The sequence below is a fragment of the Mya arenaria genome, chromosome 13, assembly GCF_026914265.1.
Source record: "Mya arenaria isolate MELC-2E11 chromosome 13, ASM2691426v1".
NCBI lineage: Eukaryota > Metazoa > Mollusca > Bivalvia > Myida > Myidae > Mya > Mya arenaria.
The window spans coordinates 51,621,215-51,641,982 of NC_069134.1; the positions used below are offsets into that span (position 1 = coordinate 51,621,215).

At 34.0% G+C, this 20,768-nt stretch overlaps 1 protein-coding gene across 29 annotated transcripts in view; it reads right to left on the reverse strand.

Moving 5' to 3' along the window:
- The window catches only part of LOC128213890 (uncharacterized), a 64,414-nt gene that overhangs the window by 19,615 nt on the left and 24,031 nt on the right, over positions 1 to 20,768 (reverse strand). For 23 of the 29 annotated variants that reach the window (XM_052919986.1, XM_052919994.1, XM_052919989.1 and 20 more), the window contains 3 exons: positions 8,372 to 8,514; positions 1,341 to 1,461; positions 716 to 730 (listed from right to left, as the gene is read on the reverse strand). In XM_052919986.1, the coding sequence (XP_052775946.1) occupies positions 716 to 730; positions 1,341 to 1,461; positions 8,372 to 8,514 (279 nt within the window). Of the gene's footprint in view, positions 1 to 529; positions 551 to 715; positions 731 to 1,027; positions 1,064 to 1,340; positions 1,462 to 8,371; positions 8,515 to 19,454; positions 19,583 to 20,768 lie in introns of those variants that run through there. The other 6 variants (XM_052919980.1, XM_052919988.1, XM_052919983.1 and 3 more) reach the window with 5 other exon arrangements.

The following is a 20,768-nucleotide window of genomic DNA, read 5'->3' on the forward strand; positions in this document are numbered from 1 at the left end:
CTCGACCCTAACCCTTACACGATTATCTCGACCCTAGCCCTTACACGATATCTCGACCCTAACCCTATTACGATATCTCGACCCTAACCCTATTACGATATCTCGACCCTAACCCTAATACGATATCTTGACCCTAACCCTATTACGATATCTCGACTCAAACCCTATTACGATATCTCGAGCCTAGCAAACTAAGATATCTCGATTTCGACCCTAGCCCGAAAGGGATGTCTCGACCATAACCCTTTAAAGTTGTATCGACCCTAACCATTTTAGGTATTTCGGTGGGATATTGTTTGTTTTTCTAATACTAGAACATTGATATTTTGTTAAAATAAAACAGTGTACAAAATTGTGTTCCACGCATCAAACTGTGAGATGAGTTGTAAATCGTATATGTTAGAACATTAAACAGCAGAAGTTTTATCATGTATAGAAGATGAGTGCCTATAATAAAGGTAGGGAAGAAAGAAAAGGAATGTTGAAGTAATGAGTTCGGGGACAGATCCTTTAAAGAAATAATAATTACCCGTGGACTGCTAAGATCACTCTGAGGCATGAAACAAGATTAGTATTAAATGGATAAAACAACTATGCATCCTGATTATGGCGAGAACACAGCCATGTGTTCAAGTTGGAAGATATTTATTACCGGTTTGTACAACATTCGCGTGTTATCATTTTATGGTATGCTTTAATTCAGCATAATACTTACCCGTATTAATGACTTCTGTATCAACAAAATCGGTATAAAATGAAATGAAAGCTGAAGTACCAAACACGAATGAAAGCGAGTTTATTGCAGTGTACGAGAACTTGCTATGCCCAAGAGCAAAACGTTTGCTTTGCAAACTGTGTCTTAATGTTCACACAGGGTGCTTTAAAACTTGGAAAAGACAACCTAACTTTGCACCGCTGGTGTAGAGACAATGATTTTGTGCAACAATATTAGAATATACATGTAAACTCGTGTTGTGCAACTATATTTAACATGTGTTTTTTTCTTCGTAATATGTGCTTATCTTACATCAAAGTATTCGTCTTCACCAGCTTGGAAATAATCCTGAAGACAATGGTTTTACATATTGCAGAACAAAAACCGGCAGAAAATATAATAGTTTATGTTTTAATCAGAGCCGTAGGTGAGTATTGAGCAATTTCTATAAGTCTAGTCACCAAATGGTTACAGGTAATGAAATGTTTCAGAAACTAGCCAATGATGTACGATGCCGATATTAATTACAATACCACAGTAAATGTGTTTTGTGCTGTATTTAAAACATATAAACCTTACTTTACTTATAATATGAAACAACTTAGATAACATTCAAATGTCCCACCTGGACGTCTCTATTGTAATATGCACCCGGATTATCCCCGTGTACTCGCGGGTCAACGTGATTGGGCTTATCTGCTATTGGTCGCAGAGGCTGTATTCTGCTTCCCAAATATTCCGGGTCACTGAAAATTCAAAAATGAAATAGACTTTAACTTAAATCCATGGATGGGCTTATCTGCTGATGGCAACATAGGTTGTATTCTGCTTTCCAAATATTCCGTGTACTGAAAATGCAAAAATGAAATTGACTTAAACTATAGTCCATGGATGGGTTCTTGAGCTATTGGCCACAGAGGCTGTATGTTTCTTCCCAAATATTCCGGGTTACTGAAAAAGCAAATATGAAATAGACTTTACCATAGTCCATTACAGTTTTTTTGAGATATTTGCCGCTGTATTCTGCTTCAAAATATTCCGGGTTACTAAAAATGCAAAAATGAAATAGACTTTAACTATAGTCCATAGATAGACTTTTAAGCTGTTGGCCACAGAGGCTGTATTCTGCTTACCAGATATGTCAGGTATCTGATAAGGGAAGACAAAGTTTGTGGATGGGCATATCTGATATTGGTCGCAGAGGCTGTATTCTGCTACCTCAAAAAACGGGTTTACTGAAACCAAAAAATGAAATAGACTTTAACTAGAATCCGTGGATGGAAATATCTTGTACAGGTCGCAGAGGCCGTATTCTGCTTCCTAGGTATTTCAGTTTACTGAAATTAAATAAAATGAAATAATAATAGGCTTTATCTATAGTCCGTGGATGGGCGTATCTGCTACTGATCTTAGAGGCTGCATTGTTTCTGAAATATATATCGTTATAAGAATTACATCTAAATCTGCTATTCGCTGTACTCTGCAACCTAAATATTTCGGATTGCTGAAATTGAGAGAAAAAAACCCTGAAGACTACAACCATTAGTAACAGGAAAATAGCATGTTGCGAGTTTGCCTACCACAACATTGAAGACAATGTAGGCAAGGAAGAACCTAATACAACTATAAATGACGCAAGCATGATAACTTATTACTTTAATGATAACTATAAAGAACATCTTACCTAAGAAAGTTTAATCTCCTGTATTGAACTGTATTCTATAGTAATTAAAGATGGAACTTCAATTTAGAAAGCGCTATAATAAACGCAACAATTCACTACAGAGGTGCAACACATAAAAATGAAATATGGTTAGGTAACAAATGCAGATCCTTATCTGTTGTATTTACATTGATAATTTATTTGAACCCACTGATCATTAAATCGTTTTCCTTTTCCAAATGTGTATAGCAACTTTGTGTGCATACACATCATTAGAAAAGGTATAAGTACTTTGACAAACAGTAATTTGAAATTAATGTAGCAATATCTGTTGTGTCATCAGATACTTTAGAAAGACATAGGAGTAGATGTTTACCGTATATGTGCTGTTGAAAGACTACCTGTATAAATATTATTATCAACGTAACATTTAAGGACTGAAATATCATGCAAACATAAGCACCACGCCAAATAACTGTGGTCTTATTTGGTAGATCTCGATACCATGAAGATGTCTTCTGGCAATGTTCCACGTGTTTTTATATTAACCCAAATTCTCTAAATTTTGTAAGGTATGTTTTTTTGTGTTTAAGAAGTTTCTGAATTGTACTGAATATGAAACCATAATTGAATTTAGGCTCATCCACTACTTTTGAGTGAAATCTGACTATATCAAAGATCGGCTTTCCAATAATAACTTAATTAACTACAATGGTTTAATCTATTTGGAACCTCAAGGACAATTCCCATTGAAGACCCGAAGCACGGTTAATGAAAACATGATTTTAAGGTTAAACTGGTTTGCGAGGACTCCATGTTCAACGTTATTTAAAGTAATCACAAAGTTGCTTTGTCCTTAATACCGCTATTTAAGAATTCTACATCAACACTGTTTGCATTGCTATATGACCAAGTACTAAACCTCCTTAGTTTGAAATACAACACTGTATACATTGCTATATGACCAAGTACTAAACCTCCTTAGTTTGAGATACAACACTGTATACATTGCTATTTGACCAAGTACTAAACCTCCTTAGTTTGAGATACAACACTGTATACATTGCTATTTGACCAAGTACTAAACCTCCTTAGTTTGAGAAACAACACTGCATGCATTGCTATTTGACCAAGTACTAAACCTCCTTAGTTTGAAATACAACACTGTATACATTGCTATATGACCAAGTACTAAACCTCCTTAGTTTGAGATACAACACTGTATACATTGCTATTTGACCAAGTACTAAACCTCCTTAGTTTGAGATACAACACTGTATACATTGCTATTTGACCAAGTACTAAACCTCCTTAGTTTGAGATACAACACTGTATGCATTGCTATTTGACCAAGTACTAAACCTCCTTAGTTTGAGATACAACACTGCATGCATTGCTATATGACCAAGTACTAAACCTCCTTAGTTTGAGATACAACACTGTATACATTGCTATATGACCAAGTACTAAACCTCCTTAGTTTGAGATACAACACTGTATACATTGCTATTTGACCAAGTACTAAACCTCCTTAGTTTGAGATACAACACTGCATGCATTGCTATATGACCAAGTACTAAACCTCCTTAGTTTGAGATACAACACTGCATGCATTGCTATATGACCAAGTACTAAACCTCCTTAGTTTGAGATACAACACTGCATGCATTGCTATTTGACCAAGTACTTAACCTCCTTAGTTTGAGATACAACACTGCATGCATTGCTATTTGACCAAGTACTAAACCTCCTTAGTTTGAGATACAACACTGCATGCATTGCTATTTGACCAAGTACTAAACCTCCTTAGTTTGAGATACAACACTGCATGCGTTGCTATTTGACCAAGTACTAAACCTCCTTAGTTTGAGATACAACACTGCATGAATTGCTATTTGACCAAGTACTAAACCTTCTTAGTTTGAGATACAACACTGCATGCATTGCTATTTGACCAAGTACTAAACCTCCTTAGTTTGAGATACAACACTGCATGAATTGCTATTTGACCAAGTACTAAACCTCCTTAGTTTGAGATACAACACTGTATGCATTGCTATTTGACCAAGTACTAAACCTTCTTAGTTTGAGATACAACACTGTATACATTGCTATTTGACCAAGTACTAAACCTTCTTAGTTTGAGATACAACACTGTATACATTGCTATTTGACCAAGTACTAAACCTTCTTAGTTTGAGATACAACACTGCATGCATTGCTATTTGACCAAGTACTAAACCTCCTTAGTTTGAGATACAACACTGCATGAATTGCTATTTGACCAAGTACTAAACCTTCTTAGTTTGAGATACAACACTGTATACATTGCTATTTGACCAAGTACTAAACCTCCTTAGTTTGAGATACAATACTGCATGAATTGCTATTTGACCAAGTACTAAACCTCCTTAGTTTGAGATACAACACTGTATACATTGCTATTTGACCAAGTACTAAACCTCCTTAGTTTGAGATACAACACTGCATGAATTGCTATTTGACCAAGTACTAAACCTCCTTAGTTTGAGATACAACACTGTATACATTGCTATTTGACCAAGTACTAAACCTCCTTAGTTTGAGATACAACACTGCATGCATTGCTATTTGACCAAGTACTAAACCTCCTTAGTTTGAGATACAACACTGCATGCATTGCTATTTGACCAAGTACTAAACCTCCTTAGTTTGAGATACAACACTGTATACATTGCTATTTGACCAAGTACTAAACCTCCTTAGTTTGAGATACAATACTGCATGAATTGCTATTTGACCAAGTACTAAACCTCCTTAGTTTGAGATACAACACTGTATACATTGCTATTTGACCAAGTACTAAACCTTCTTAGTTTGAGATACAACACTGCATGCATTGTTATTTGACCAAGTACTAAACCTCCTTAGTTTGAGATACAATACTGTATACATTGTTATTTGACCAAGTACTAAACCTCCTTAGTTTGAGATACAATACTGCATGCGTTGCTATTTGACCAAGTATTAAACCTCCTTAGTTTGAGATACAATACTGTATACATTGCTATTTGACCAAGTACTAAACCTCCTTAGTTTGAGATACAACACTGTATACATTGCTATTTGACCAAGTACTAAACCTTCTTAGTTTGAGATACAACACTGTATACATTGCTATTTGACCAAGTACTAAACCTCCTTAGTTTGAGATACAACACTGTATACATTGCTATTTGACCAAGTACTAAACCTCCTTAGTTTGAGATACAATACTGCATGCATTGCTATTTGACCAAGTACTAAACCTCCTTAGTTTGAGATACAACACTGTATACATTGCTATTTGACCAAGTACTAAACCTCCTTAGTTTGAGATACAATACTGCATGCATTGCTATTTGACCAAGTACTAAACCTCCTTAGTTTGAGATACAACACTGCATGCATTGCTATTTGACCAAGTACTAAACCTTCTTAGTTTGAGATACAACACTGCATGCATTGCTATTTGACCAAGTACTAAACCTCCTTAGTTTGAGATACAACACTGCATGCATTGCTATTTGACCAAGTACTAAACCTCCTTAGTTTGAGATACAACACTGCATGCGTTGCTATTTGACCAAGTACTAAACCTCCTTAGTTTGAGATACAACACTGCATGCATTGCTATTTGACCAAGTACTAAACCTTCTTAGTTTGAGATACAACACTGCATACATTGCTATTTGACCAAGTACTAAACCTTCTTAGTTTGAGATACAACACTGCATACATTGCTATTTGACCAAGTACTAAACCTCCTTAGTTTGAGATACAACACTGCATACATTGCTATTTGACCAAGTACTAAACCTCCTTAGTTTGAGATACAACACTGCATACATTGCTATTTGACCAAGTACTAAACCTCCTTAGTTTGAGATACAACACTGCATACATTGCTATTTGACCAAGTACTAAACCTTCTTAGTTTGAGATACAACACTGTATGCATTGCTATTTGACCAAGTACTAAACCTCCTTAGTTTGAGATACAACACTGCATGCATTGCTATTTGACCAAGTACTAAACCTCCTTAGTTTGAGATACAACACTGCATGCATTGCTATTTGACCAAGTACTAAACCTTCTTAGTTTGAGATACAACACTGTATACATTGCTATTTGACCAAGTACTAAACCTTCTTAGTTTGAGATACAACACTGCATGCATTGCTATTTGACCAAGAACTAAACCTTCTTAGTTTGAGATACAACACTGCATACATTGCTATTTGACCAAGAACTAAACCTTCTTAGTTTGAGATACAACACTGTATACATTGCTATTTGACCAAGTACTAAACCTTCTTAGTTTGAGATACAACACTGCATACATTGCTATTTGACCAAGTACTAAACCTTCTTAGTTTGAGATACAACACTGCATACATTGCTATTTGACCAAGTACTAAACCTCCTTAGTTTGAGATACAACACTGCATGCATTGCTATTTGACCAAGTACTAAACCTTCTTAGTTTGAGATACAACACTGTATACATTGCTATTTGACCAAGTACTAAACCTCCTTAGTTTGAGATACAACACTGTATACATTGCTATTTGACCAAGTACTAAACCTTCTTAGTTTGAGATACAACACTGCATGCATTGCTATTTGACCAAGTACTAAACCTTCTTAGTTTGAGATACAACACTGCATGCATTGCTATTTGACCAAGTACTAAACCTCCTTAGTTTGAGATACAACACTGCATGCATTGCTATTTGACCAAGTACTAAACATTCTTAGTTTGAGATACAACACTGTATACATTGCTATTTGACCAAGTACTAAACCTCCTTAGTTTGAGATACAACACTGCATGCATTGCTATTTGACCAAGTACTAAACCTTCTTAGTTTGAGATACAACACTGCATGCATTGCTATTTGACCAAGTACTAAACCTTCTTAGTTTGAGATACAACACTGCATACATTGCTATTTGACCAAGTACTAAACCTTCTTAGTTTGAGATACAACACTGTATGCATTGCTATTTGACCAAGTACTAAACCTTCTTAGTTTGAGATACAACACTGCATGCATTGCTATTTGACCAAGTACTAAACCTTCTTAGTTTGAGATACAACACTGCATGCATTGCTATTTGACCAAGTACTAAACCTCCTTAGTTTGAGATACAACACTGTATACATTGCTATTTGACCAAGTACTAAACCTCCTTAGTTTGAGATACAACACTGTATACATTGCTATTTGACCAAGTACTAAACCTTCTTAGTTTGAGATACAACACTGTATACATTGCTATTTGACCAAGTACTAAACCTTCTTAGTTTGAGATACAACACTGTATACATTGCTATTTGACCAAGTACTAAACCTCCTTAGTTTGAGATACAACACTGCATACATTGCTATTTGACCAAGTACTAAACCTCCTTAGTTTGAGATACAACACTGCATACATTGCTATTTGACCAAGTACTAAACCTCCTTAGTTTGAGATACAACACTGCATGCATTGCTATTTGACCAAGTACTAAACCTCCTTAGTTTGAGATACAACACTGTATACATTGCTATTTGACCAAGTACTAAACCTTCTTAGTTTGAGATACAATACTGCATGCATTGCTATTTTACCAAGTAATGACCTAGTTTACAACCTCCTGAGTTAGAATTTAACACTACATGCACTGCTATTTGACCAAGTAATGACCTAGTTTACAACCTCCTGAGTTAGAATTCAACACTGCATGCATTGCTATTTGACCAAGTAATGACCTAGTTTACAACCTCCTGAGTTAGAATTCAACACTGCATGCACTGCTATTTGACCAAGTTCTCAACCTCATAAGTTTAAATTCAACACTGTATGTATTGCTTTGACTCATCATCCTGCCACTGTATGCACTGCTAAATGACTATCAGTACTCAACCTCCTAAGTTTGAATTTAACACTATGTGCAATGCTATTACTTTTCCTAAACACTCACAATGTTGCATGTTTTTCAATGACAGGGACCTGGCGTCCCCCGATGATCTTCATGGTGATACAGGGTGTGTCGGTTGTACCGAAGGGGGCATCCTTCCGGATAATATCCGAGGTCATGTAGTGCTCCAGCCCTGTCCGCTCGCTCTGAAGATAGAAAGAGAAAATCATCTGCTGAGATTTTGTTCAAGATGTGTAATAACAAAGAACTTAGTTAGTCTTAATCAGCTCAGTGTCGTTTTTTTGTTTCCCTACTTTCTTTCATCGAGGTAAAGTTTACTATTTGCTGTCAAAAAGGAAAATGTTGAATACACAATTTGAAGGACATATGAGATGGCTATACTGAATTGTTTTTATGTTTAGCTATCTTGAAAAATACTAAATGATTGAGATCCTTTTTTTCGAAAATAGACAACAGAGCCTCTTCTGGACCATTCTTAATTATTTCATTGATTTTCACTGCAAAATAAGTTTAAACAAAACTTGTATTTAATTGTGTTGATCATGGGAATCACGCAGAATGCATCATTTTCTGATATCAAATGCCAAGAATACCAATACAAAGAATGAAGCATGTTTACACTTGTGTTCTGTAGTAGAAATTGATTATAGTAAAAGGAAATTTAAAATATTCGACAAGATCATTGATCATATACAATTTAGTTTGCGATTTTAGTGTCTTGGCAATGTCATATGTTACTTAACTCTCTCCTCACTCTTATTTTCGGATTAAAACTGGTGCAAACACTTTGAACGCTTGATGAAGTACGTTGCAGTGTATATTAGCATGGAAAACCAACATAAACTATTGCTAAGTATCCCTTAAACGGTATTGAACTCGCACACTTCAACAAAGCAATCGGTAAATTAAATCTAATATCGGGTGACATAGGCGTTATTAAGATCATAACACAATATTTGCCGATAAATTAACAACGGAACGACAAGGTTACTGTCCTATACTTGACACCCTTTTCAAAATGATTGTATACCCCATACATCAGCTGTTTCACACCGATTTCATCAAGTTCCGCTACACTCTGATACTTCTGTAACGTTATACAAATATTTACATCAAACAGGACACTTAAATATCATAAACTGTTTAACATAAACATGGAAAACCACAAAACCATTGGAAACATTGTCAATAAACCATCTTTACTCAGTTTCTACTTGATAATCTAATAGAATAGTTACATTAACTACTCGACTTAGTTGGTACTTGTGCTAAAATGTCAAGAACATAACCTATTCATTCGTTTTTGATAATTATTCTGTAAATATTTATTGATTTGTGTCAACAATGGCTTCAATTTCGGTGGCAAATACAAATATCTCCTAAAAATGAAGAGAGCAATGAACTATGTTGTCATTTGTCACTGACCATGTCCAAGCAAAAGCAGCTATATGTATTGGCAGAATAATTATTATATTGGAAATATATGAGAATATTATTTTACCTTCTTGTATATGTATGTAAGGAATCCGACCCACAGTAGCTCAATGAATCCTTAAGTTATATTTTTATGACCGGTGTCTATTTGGAACGCCAAATCCATGTAAGCTCAATTTGAACAGACCTCTTTAAATCATTTGAAGGGTGTCTATTTTTCGTCGTTTTTAGGAAAGCCTTCCTCATGAATTTAAGAGAGCTCTAATATAATTGATGAGGGCAACAAATGATTTGTGGCCCAAATTCTAACAAATTTATAATCGATTTGAAGACAGCTATTAAATATATTTATGAGCTCTTTATTTCCATTATTGGGAGCAATAAATCGTTTAAATTTGCAACAGCATCATATATAATAATGTTTCCGAGCTTTAGGAATTGAATTAGAAGAGCTCTTCAATTTACTTGATTTGGAGATATCTTCAATTGAAATGTTAAGCTGCACAAATGGTTAGGAGAAACCTCTTATTGAATTGCTGCTATCATTTTTTCGACTGGAGCTCTCTTTTATTGAATTGAGGAGGTCCATAATTATCAGAAGAGTTCTTCAAATATTTGAGTTTATGTAGATAAGGCGTCCATGGGTGTCTCCATACCATTTTGGTATCATTTGAAACGTATTTGCCCACATATTACAAACATGTAAAATCAATGAGCGAAATTACTTCATTCATAACTGACAATTTTTGCAATCTTTAAAGTGCAAGTGTACCCTAGTTATACTTTGTTTGGTATATTTGATTTATTTTTCATTTTTTGCACATAAAACCCTTTCAAATAATACAGAATAGGTATCCAAATTTCACATATTTGTAGCTCGGAGACCTTACATGTTGTATAAGTTTTGTCAAGCATGGTCATTGGGAACGTTGTGATATTTAATGACCCACAACATTGCATTACCGTTCATTGTCAATGGAAGCATGCAAAAAAAATAAAGTTAGATTTCATGAAAGAAGTCCAATGATTGTTCATTCAGCATTAATTGAACAATATATATTATCAAACAATTTCCTATTCATTTGGTAACAAACAATTGGCAACGTAGGCAAGAGGAAAATTGTTATATGTATTTGAAATACATATTGACTAATTCTGGCACGTTACTAAATCTGCATTATGCGTAAACTTGTCATCTATAGTGCAAGTCGTTTACCATTTTAATAGGTGCCGCGTCAAACTGCATTGAGCGACACTGCAATTTATGTAGCATAATAATTACCTAATTTCAACCTATTAGTGTTTAGTAAAACAGCATTAACTAGGTATGTGCTTACAATTCCAGTTCCTTATAACATGCAAATTGTTTGAATAATTAAAAAAGAAAATCAAATTTAAAATTGTCAGATGTTCTTTTGGTGCATATTCTTGCATTAAATATAAGCATGTAAGCTATGCACATGTTTAATTCATAAATTTAATTTCAATTTACAATTGTCAAACTCATTTTAACATTGGTTACTAAAGATTAAACATTAAAATGATTGATTTATATTTGAGTGAGGTTAGTTCCCGTATCAGTATAATTATAATTTTTTTTATAAAACTACATATTTAGCAAATGAATGAATGTCTTTTGGTCAAAATGTTTAAATCTTAAAGTGACACTGTTATTCAAAATCAATACATACACATGTATAACACACATAAATTTTGAGTGATAAACCTTTAACATAAATAATGCATTTATGGAAATCATTAATTACTGATAACAAGATTGTAACCGTGTATTTAATATCCGAAAACGCAAAAATATTAAACGAATGGTGAGTCCTAAAAAATTTACTGTGATCTACTATTGGCTCATATTAGGTAGAAATACCATGTTTTCTGCACCTTTCTTTCAAGTTAAACTCGGTATTCTTCATAAGAACCATTGTTTTCGACATATTAATCCTTTTGGTATATTAAAACAAATGTATTAATTGTGGTGAATCTTGTTTTGGAGTATGAGTGCATCTTAAAACTAATATTGTTTCCCGGGGGTAATTGGGACAGTGGCCTTGCCAAGGTGTGGTTGATTGCCAAGTAGGTAGGGACCGACCTTATTACTGCAACAACCACATCTTTGTACACACGTGATAAATTACGTCATAAATGCTACGTCAGAACGCAACATTTTGCTTAAAATATAGACTTAAATCAAAGATAACTTTTCTTTTACTACATCATTTTAACTAAAACAAAGGACAGTCTATGTCGTTTAAGGAGCCCCCCTTTCGTTTTATTTCCGAAGTTTGAAAAGGTGATTAGTTTCCTTTAACACTTCAACAAACCTGTTTCCATAATAATGTTTTGACAGTACTACAACAGACGGCCGTATTGTGAAAAGGTTTGGCGAAGTGTTTTAAGAAACTAAACTCTCAATCAAACTCTGGTAGAAGACCAAAGGCGGGGTTCCGTAAGCGGCGTAGACTGGGCTATGTTTTATTTAAAATCGTGAAAAATAGTGAAGTTATCTTTGTTTAAAGTCTTCATTCGAAGCAAAATATTGCCTTCCGACGCAGCATTTATGACGCAATTTATCACGTGGTGTACACACACTGTGTACAGTTTTGCTTTCGATAGCTGCAGCGAACGCTAAAAGTAATCTTATATATATATGAGTCATTATATATTTTGGCAACAATTTGATAAAATTAAAATTGAAAAATAAACATCATCTTTTCATAATTTCTTCATTTTAGGGTGATGTGGGGATGTATACTTTATATAAAAATGATCAACAGCATTTTCAATTCATTTATGTTTCAGTAGAATTTGATCAATTGTTAAGGACTTTACCATCTTGTTTTCCCTACTGTAACACCTACATCTGAACACATATTTTCTATTCAAATACAATGAGCCAGGCAACCATTAATAAATATGAAAAGTGAATTGTTTTTCACTATTTAAATCATAAGATATATGGATTTTAATTATAATGATCCTTATATTTATCCAAATGAACTTCACTTTTTGAAAACATACAATTTATAGCACCAACTTGTTAAAAATGATAAAAATTGTGGGTTATTTTGTACAAAAATAAATAAAAATCATGAATAGGGACACCCTAGCATGTCAGAATCACTATTTGTAATTTAAAATATTGTATACAAACAACTTACATCAATACCATCTTGTCCCTGTTACTGTAGGGACACTTGTGTTACACGAAAGACAATTATATGTTATAGGAGTGACATTTCAAGGCAATATTTTTATCTTTAACTGTTTTTATTAAACATATGATTAAGAACTAATACTCTCGAAACTAGGAATGTATTTAATACTAAGACTACTTAAACTTTACTAGGTAACAAACACATTTTAACATTGTAAGGTAATAAAAGTGTGAACACGTTACATGATGGACGGTTATTGTTACAGTAAAGACACTAAAGTTAACATGTAACATGTTGACATTATTGTCTAACTCATTGTATTAAAATAACGGAAATAATTACATAATGATGAATAGAAATTTAAACACTAAAACCCTTTAACTAAACTGATATGCGAATGCGTTTACATTATAAGCAAATCTCAGTTTCAGTAGTGACAAATAAATTGACAAAAGTGAATATTTACACTTTATGGGCACCGTCTCCTACACAATTTGTCATTCATGTCTAATTTTATGAAACTAAAAATAACAAATGACTGCATAATGATAAATGGAATATAACAGTTTAAAGATCTTGGTTTATTGTTTTTCGAATGAGTTGTTAGCCTATCTGAGTTACAGTAGTGACAAAGAAATCGACAAGCTGGTAATTAACACATAACTGACAACTTGGCCAGTTTTTCAACTTCCGCTTTTTAAACATTTAGGAACGTAATCTCCTCACACCGACGAAAGTACGAGAAGTTTACGTATGTTCATTTTTAGCAAAAGTTGAAAAACTGGCCACACTTTTCACATATATATCGAACAGTATCATAAATTTTATAATAACTGAGTTTGAAATGTTTCAGCCCATGAATGTATGTATCCCTTAACACTGTCGATTGGTGTAATGGCACGGCTCCATAGTTACCCATACATCCAAACCAAATTGTTTCATTTATTTTAAAGTAAATGCCTTTGACATGCTTTGGACAGGAATGATTCCCATAACACTGTCGATTGTATACCAATCTTGATCTTATTTACTCTTGACCAAGTGATAATGTTCGCCTTTTTACTCCCAGTTTGTTTCATACAGCTAACACGAATTTTTGTTCCTTGAGCGTCCACTAAAATACATTGATAAGGTATTTTATTGTAAAGACTCATTACATATTTTCCTATGCACATCATAGGGTTGCTGATGTCAAAAGGTTCAATTGTATCATTGTCACACTATGTCTTGGTAGTCTCATGGATATCATCTGTCGGAGGTAACTCATTTGGAACATTATCGAGACAATCTCATTGGAAACAGTGTTGTTGGCGTTTTCAATTGGAGCACTTTGACTGATTACTTTTATAGGATAAGTCTCATTTTTGCATTCTTTCAGAGCTCTCTTTTTGTATTTCTATTTGAACTGTCTCATTTGTGCTTTCTATCATATCTGTTTCTTCTGTGTTCAGGACCGTCTCATTAGTGCTTTTCAACGATCCAGTCTCATTTGTGCTTTCTATTGTATCTGTTTCTTCTATGTTCAGGACCGTCTCATTTGTGCTTTTCAACGATCCAGTCTCATTTGTGCTTTCTTTTATAATAGTATCACTCGTGCCATCTAGTTTCGTTTCGTCTATCTTTATAGTATCATGTGTTTGTTTGTCCGGAACAGTTCCATTGATGTTTTTTACGGAACAATCTACTTTGTTCTTTCTATTGGAGATTGTATTTATGCTCTCTATCGAAACAGTTTCATTCAGGGTTTCCAGTATTACTGTCTCAATGATGCCATCTATTGGAACAGTGACATCTGTTACTTCTATTTGAACAGTTGCATTGTCACAATCTGGTGTAATATAAGGATTGGACGACTCTTCTTGACCAATTGATACATTTATTGTATCATAATTGTTTCAGTGCTATGTTTTGATGTGAACAATTAATGTTTCTGTCAATGGCATATCCACCATCCGTATCCTTGTGAACATACATTGTTACGCATTTGTCATTTTGATCTAGCTTCATATCATAATGATCGAAATTTCTACATCTTCATTTTTGATTCCCTTTTCACAAACATCAACATTGAGTTCAGACTCATTCAAATGTAGTTGCTTTGAATGACATTCAAACCCGTTTTTGCCATTGTAGCGTGCGTGGCCAAAGACGCAACAGATCCCTTCAGGTAAATGCATGCTCAACCCTGAAGGAGTCGACTGGTCTTATAATGCAGTATATTCTCCATCCACACGGAGACCTGAATATGCCAATTTGCATACAACCAACCAAGTACACCAACATACTATATTATACTTACTTCCGCCTACATAGAACGTTACATTACTTCTGCCTCCGAAAAGACTCGTCTCGAGTATTGGCCTGGGAAATTCGTGGGTAAGGCAACTCCGGTCCGGTAGTTATCTTCATCCCACCGCTGCCACCAATTGTATCATGCGAGGCCAACAAAGCAATAGACGCAACAGATCCCTTCAGAGAAAAGCATGCTCAACCCTGAAGGGGTCGACTGGTCTTTTTATACAGCTCTTCTTATGTTCAATCCCGTCAATCAAAACCATACCATCCAGGTATTTGATTTAATTTCTAACAAGTTCAGCTATTATTTGTACTCTTATTTCTTCTACGTTATCGGTTTCACCAAATGCAAGAACACTTCTGCAGGATGGAAGGCAATTTCCGTCCGTATCAACTATACATGGGCATAGTTATGTGACAACATATGTAATGCGTTGTATAATATAAGGGTCTTAGTACTCGTGTTGATGGACGTTTTATTTCAATACAATATACTCTAGCTGAATAAAAAAAATACCATTTGATGGTGATAAATAAAATGAAGCATATGTAGTCATTAATGTTTAAACTCATGTAACATGTGTTCCCTCATGTAACAGTAAAACACAAAACAGCATTTCCAGCTTGAACATGGCTAACATGTTGAGGATTTCTAATAAAGATATACTATTATAATGTATAGGATACAACTAAATAATTAAAAGTTAAATTTTCCATGTTATCGCATTTACAATTATCAAAATAGTCGTTGAAAATATTTCCTTTAACAAAAGTTGGTCTCTCCTGTAACACATTTTCCATAACTTATCATGTGCAATGACAAAATGTATATTATAATTAAAAACTGTTTTCCCGACAAAATGACATTTAAACCGTTTAGCATTTAACTTTAAAATCATAATCACATTGTTTAAAGCTACTTATATGACATACTATTGAGGTTTTGTCTCTACTGTCACAAAAACGGTCTCTCGTGTAACATAATAATTAGATCTACGAAACAAGAAACCGAAATGTTAGCATTTTCATCTTACAATGAGTTATTATTTTATACATTGATGTTCTGACTATATTATGTGATAATTTATTACACTATTAATGAATACAACTATATTTTCGTAATTTTTATGTATTGAGTGTCTCTCTTGTAACACTTTGCATCTCTACTGTAACAAAAATGCCCGTTACATGAGTGAATGTTACATGAGTGAATTATTCGCTTGTTTTTATCAAAATAAAATTAATACCTTCTACCTACGATATAAGCAACACATATTCTTTGAATCTTCATTACATACAGATGTAATATCACATAAACTATACTCATACTCAAATCAATGGAAGAAATATACAGTGTTACATTAGAGACAGACATACAAATTACGCATCTACTCAACGTCCTTTAAGATATCAATTACTCCACTGTACTTCTAAAATGATCTGCCATTTGTCAAATAATGTTTTGGGAAAGATGACTCCTCAAATGGAGGTTGATAAACCACTTAAGTCATGAACGGATCAGTTATTATTTTGAACAAATCTCTTGTTGTTACATGAGTGACTTAAACGTTGGGTACAGATTTTGGAAATCATTTTTTTGATGAAGGGATTGAATAATTGTACCTTTTTATGCATTAGTATTTCAGTCAAACATAGAATAAAGTTGGCAGGGTAATTTTGTTTACATAACTCTTGGCAGTTAAAAATTACATAACCATAAATACACAAAATATGACCTGGAGACAGTCAAATTGTGTCATGTTTACATGTTCTAACATGTAAAAATTATGTTTCTATCTGTTTAATATATCAAATGATATGCTTCCAATGTGCAACACACCATAAAGTTTCATATAAAATCAAATGTTAAAGCTTAATAAGAAGAGTGCTTGAACGCAACCCCTGGGACAGCAAATGTTGCCAAAATATATAATGACTCATATACACACTCCACAGCTTCCACTATAATCAGTTTTAAATGGTAATACATGAAACCCCCTGTCGTATAAATGATAAGTTGCTTTGCCCTCTCTATACCATACTCCTCGATTTATCCGTCAGCATAATTGTGGTTATTCCTGTATGTTTTAATAAATCATATGCACGTCAACAATTAAATGTTTTGTAATCTGGCGTATTTCTGATTGATTATTCTATTTGAATGTCAAAGTAAATTTCATGTCTGTCCAAACATATCAAATACCCATATATCTCTGGAGACGGTATTCAGCTACTTTTATATTTGTTTATATGCCATAATATTCTAACGATGTGTTTGTATATTGAATTTATTTATTTATGTATATGTGAGTCTCTTCAGTTATGGAAGAATAAAAAGGTTCTTTTCATCTATGTTTCAATGGTGTTTGACTTGATTAAACAAATGTATCTTTTGGCCTGGTCGCATGTCAGTTAGTGGTCACCAAGCCAGATCAGTGGGTTTCCTCCGGGTGTTCCGGTGTCCCCAACAACACAAGACCACACTATCGCGTAACATCGTGCCAACGAGAGTGATTTTATATAATGCTGTAAGAACTTGTTTCACATTTGTTGTAAAATGAATATGTTTAAACTAGGTAACTATCTTTTAACAGCTATTTTTCATGATAATTTGTTCTCATATTGGTAGGATAATATATCATGGAGTACATTTAAGGCATATCCTGATGTAAACATTTATTTAACGGTATAATGTCATACCATGTGTATATTTAGTGTGTCTTTATGATATGTTGGTGCATGTTTAGTGTGTCTTTGTGATTTGTGACTATATGTGTGTCTCGGTAAGTGTCTATTAAACATGTTAAAATTGTTCCTCTTAACAGATCTTCGTAAATTTATGTCTTGCTTCTCCCTGAAGATTATGGTAGCTTGTCCCCCGAAGTTTCCATAGTATAAATAAACGAATAAACATCAATCAATCAATCAATCAATCAATCAATCAATCAATCAATCAATCAATCAATCAATCAATTTATCAATCAACCACCCCTGGTCTTGTTGAAATCTAGGTCATGGAATGTATACCTCAATAACTGTTCTAAACAGACGCATCCAGACAGTTTCATTTAGATTTAGATGACAAGGACTTGGCATGTATGAAGACGACAGAATCATGACAGACTGACGTGACATTAATGATGATGACACAACCTTAACAAAGTCTTTGAAGGAAGGAAGATGACAGAAGGACTGGACGTGAAAGATTATGCATAAACTTTACAAGGACTTGGAAGGAAGGAATATCACCTACACTTTACAAGGACTTGGAAGGAAGGAATATCACCTACACTTTACAAGGACTTGGAAGGAAGGAATATCACCTACACTTTACAAGGACTTGGAAGGAAGGAATATCACCTACACTTTACAAGGACTTGGAAGGAAGGAATATCACCTACACTTTACAAGGACATAGCATAAAGAAAAATGACAGAAACTTTACAAGGTCTTGGCAGGAACGAAGATGGCAGGAACATTTTAGCCAGTTATATATGTCGACCTTTGAACATTAAAGACGATTTCTCTGCATGAAATTGTATTAAACGACGTCCGTTATCAAAAGAAATGGAATTTAGTCAATATTTATCATAGATTAAGTTATTCAAAGTGAGGAAATTTAATCGATTATTTGTTTTAATGAAAGTAAACGCGTTGTAACCTTTTGTTTGAACAGAGAAGCCCCTGGCAACGATATACATTATTTTACTAAACTGCTCGCAAAGTTCAAAGAATTTCACACAATAATTTACATGACTTGAAGTGCTTTGGTCAATTCGCCATGTAAAACTGGGCAATTCTCGAACATATTGTACACACTGAAGAGATTTGTGTTTACATTGGAGTTTTCTGTCAAGGGAGTCCATGCAGTCCATAGCAAAATAAGTTGCCTGGTTGTCCATTTTTTTCGTATGGAAAACATTGCTGTGTTCATGATTAAATAACGTCACACTGTAAGACAGCTTTGTGAGGAGAAACCGTTGAAATATTCTATGATGATGTGAGGAGTTTTTGTGCAACAGAACACAGACGAAAACAAATCTATAAAATAACAAAAATAGGCATCAATTTCAACTTTAAGCGTTAAATAGCTACCCTGCATTTAATGGGGTAAAATTTTCCGCATGCAAATTATTAATGGCGTTCTGTTTCCATTTCAGTCATAAAAAGAATAGTTTTATGGCAGTTCAATTAGCTGTACGCATAACTTTTACAATCACACTTACTTTTTTCGGGGTCTTTGGCCACACCCATGCCATTGCCACTTTAAGTCCTTATTAATTAATGCAAAGTGCAGCTGTACACACGCTTCCTGTTATGTTTTTGTCCCATAAAAGCTAACACTTAACTCTTTCAAACAAGAGAGAACGCTTTTATCACGTTAATCAATTTGCTTCGAGTGAGGAGTGCTAACGCGGAACAATCTAAAAATCTTAAACTCAAATAAGACTCGTCTTAAATCCTAGAGAGTTTGGATGTGTTCACAAGCAAGCAAATATCTGAAGAACTTGAGTAAATGCAGGCTGTAAGTGTTCCTCAAACGCTAAATGTAAACAAACGGAGATTAAGAAACTCAGCGAAAATACCGTGGTATACGTAATATATTAAATTGAAAGAGCTGCCAATAACTGTTTTCTTTTGATTTTAATGAAAACACTTGATTGATTAATAAATTGCTGAAAAAAACTTAAAATTTATTTATACCCTGTAATGTAAAAATACAGTCGACAATAAACACTTTCAAGAGGACATTCAAGAGTAATAGACTTCTGTTATCAAGACCGTGTATTTGGCTATCATAGAATTCAAAAGAAGACATTCAAATCTGTGACTAGATGGAGATGATTTCTATGCAATTTCCAGAAACTAATCGTTCATTTAAAGCGGACATTGTAAATCTACATAACGTGTTGGGTGACTCGCTATTGCAACATCACAGAGTGGTAGTCATAAAACATCATTTTTCCCAACATAAGTATCTCACTAGTCATACGATACAATCCCTCGATAATGTACAAAATAAAGGCCTGTATGTTAATCAAAATTAAAACTTTAATTTAAAAAATACACACACACACACAAGTATCAATACAATTTTAATTTGATAAAGTTCATTACATGTATATCGATTTAAGTTAAGAAATGACTTAAGGTGTTTTATGGAAACCAGCCTGGATTACCAACAGTCTCAAGTCCAAGTCGAGACTCAGACTCAGAAAATCATTTTTATGAAGGAACAAAAATAATTTTTATTCCATTTCTTTTTATACCAAAATATATGTATCTAATAAAACAACATTTTAATAGTAACATATTTCAGCAAATTACACGTTAATGCTTTGCTAGAAAGAAAGTTACAGGGATATAAAGTTTTGCCATATTGAGAATGAGTCTGGACTCAGAGCTGAGATTGTTCGTAATCACTGCCCCTGCAGCTGTGCCCCGAAAATCAAAGCTCTTACATATTTCATTTGAAGCAGTATTTATTTATCATGCAAACTGCACAGGAAGCCATTGGTGTTTATGGAACACTTCTCTTA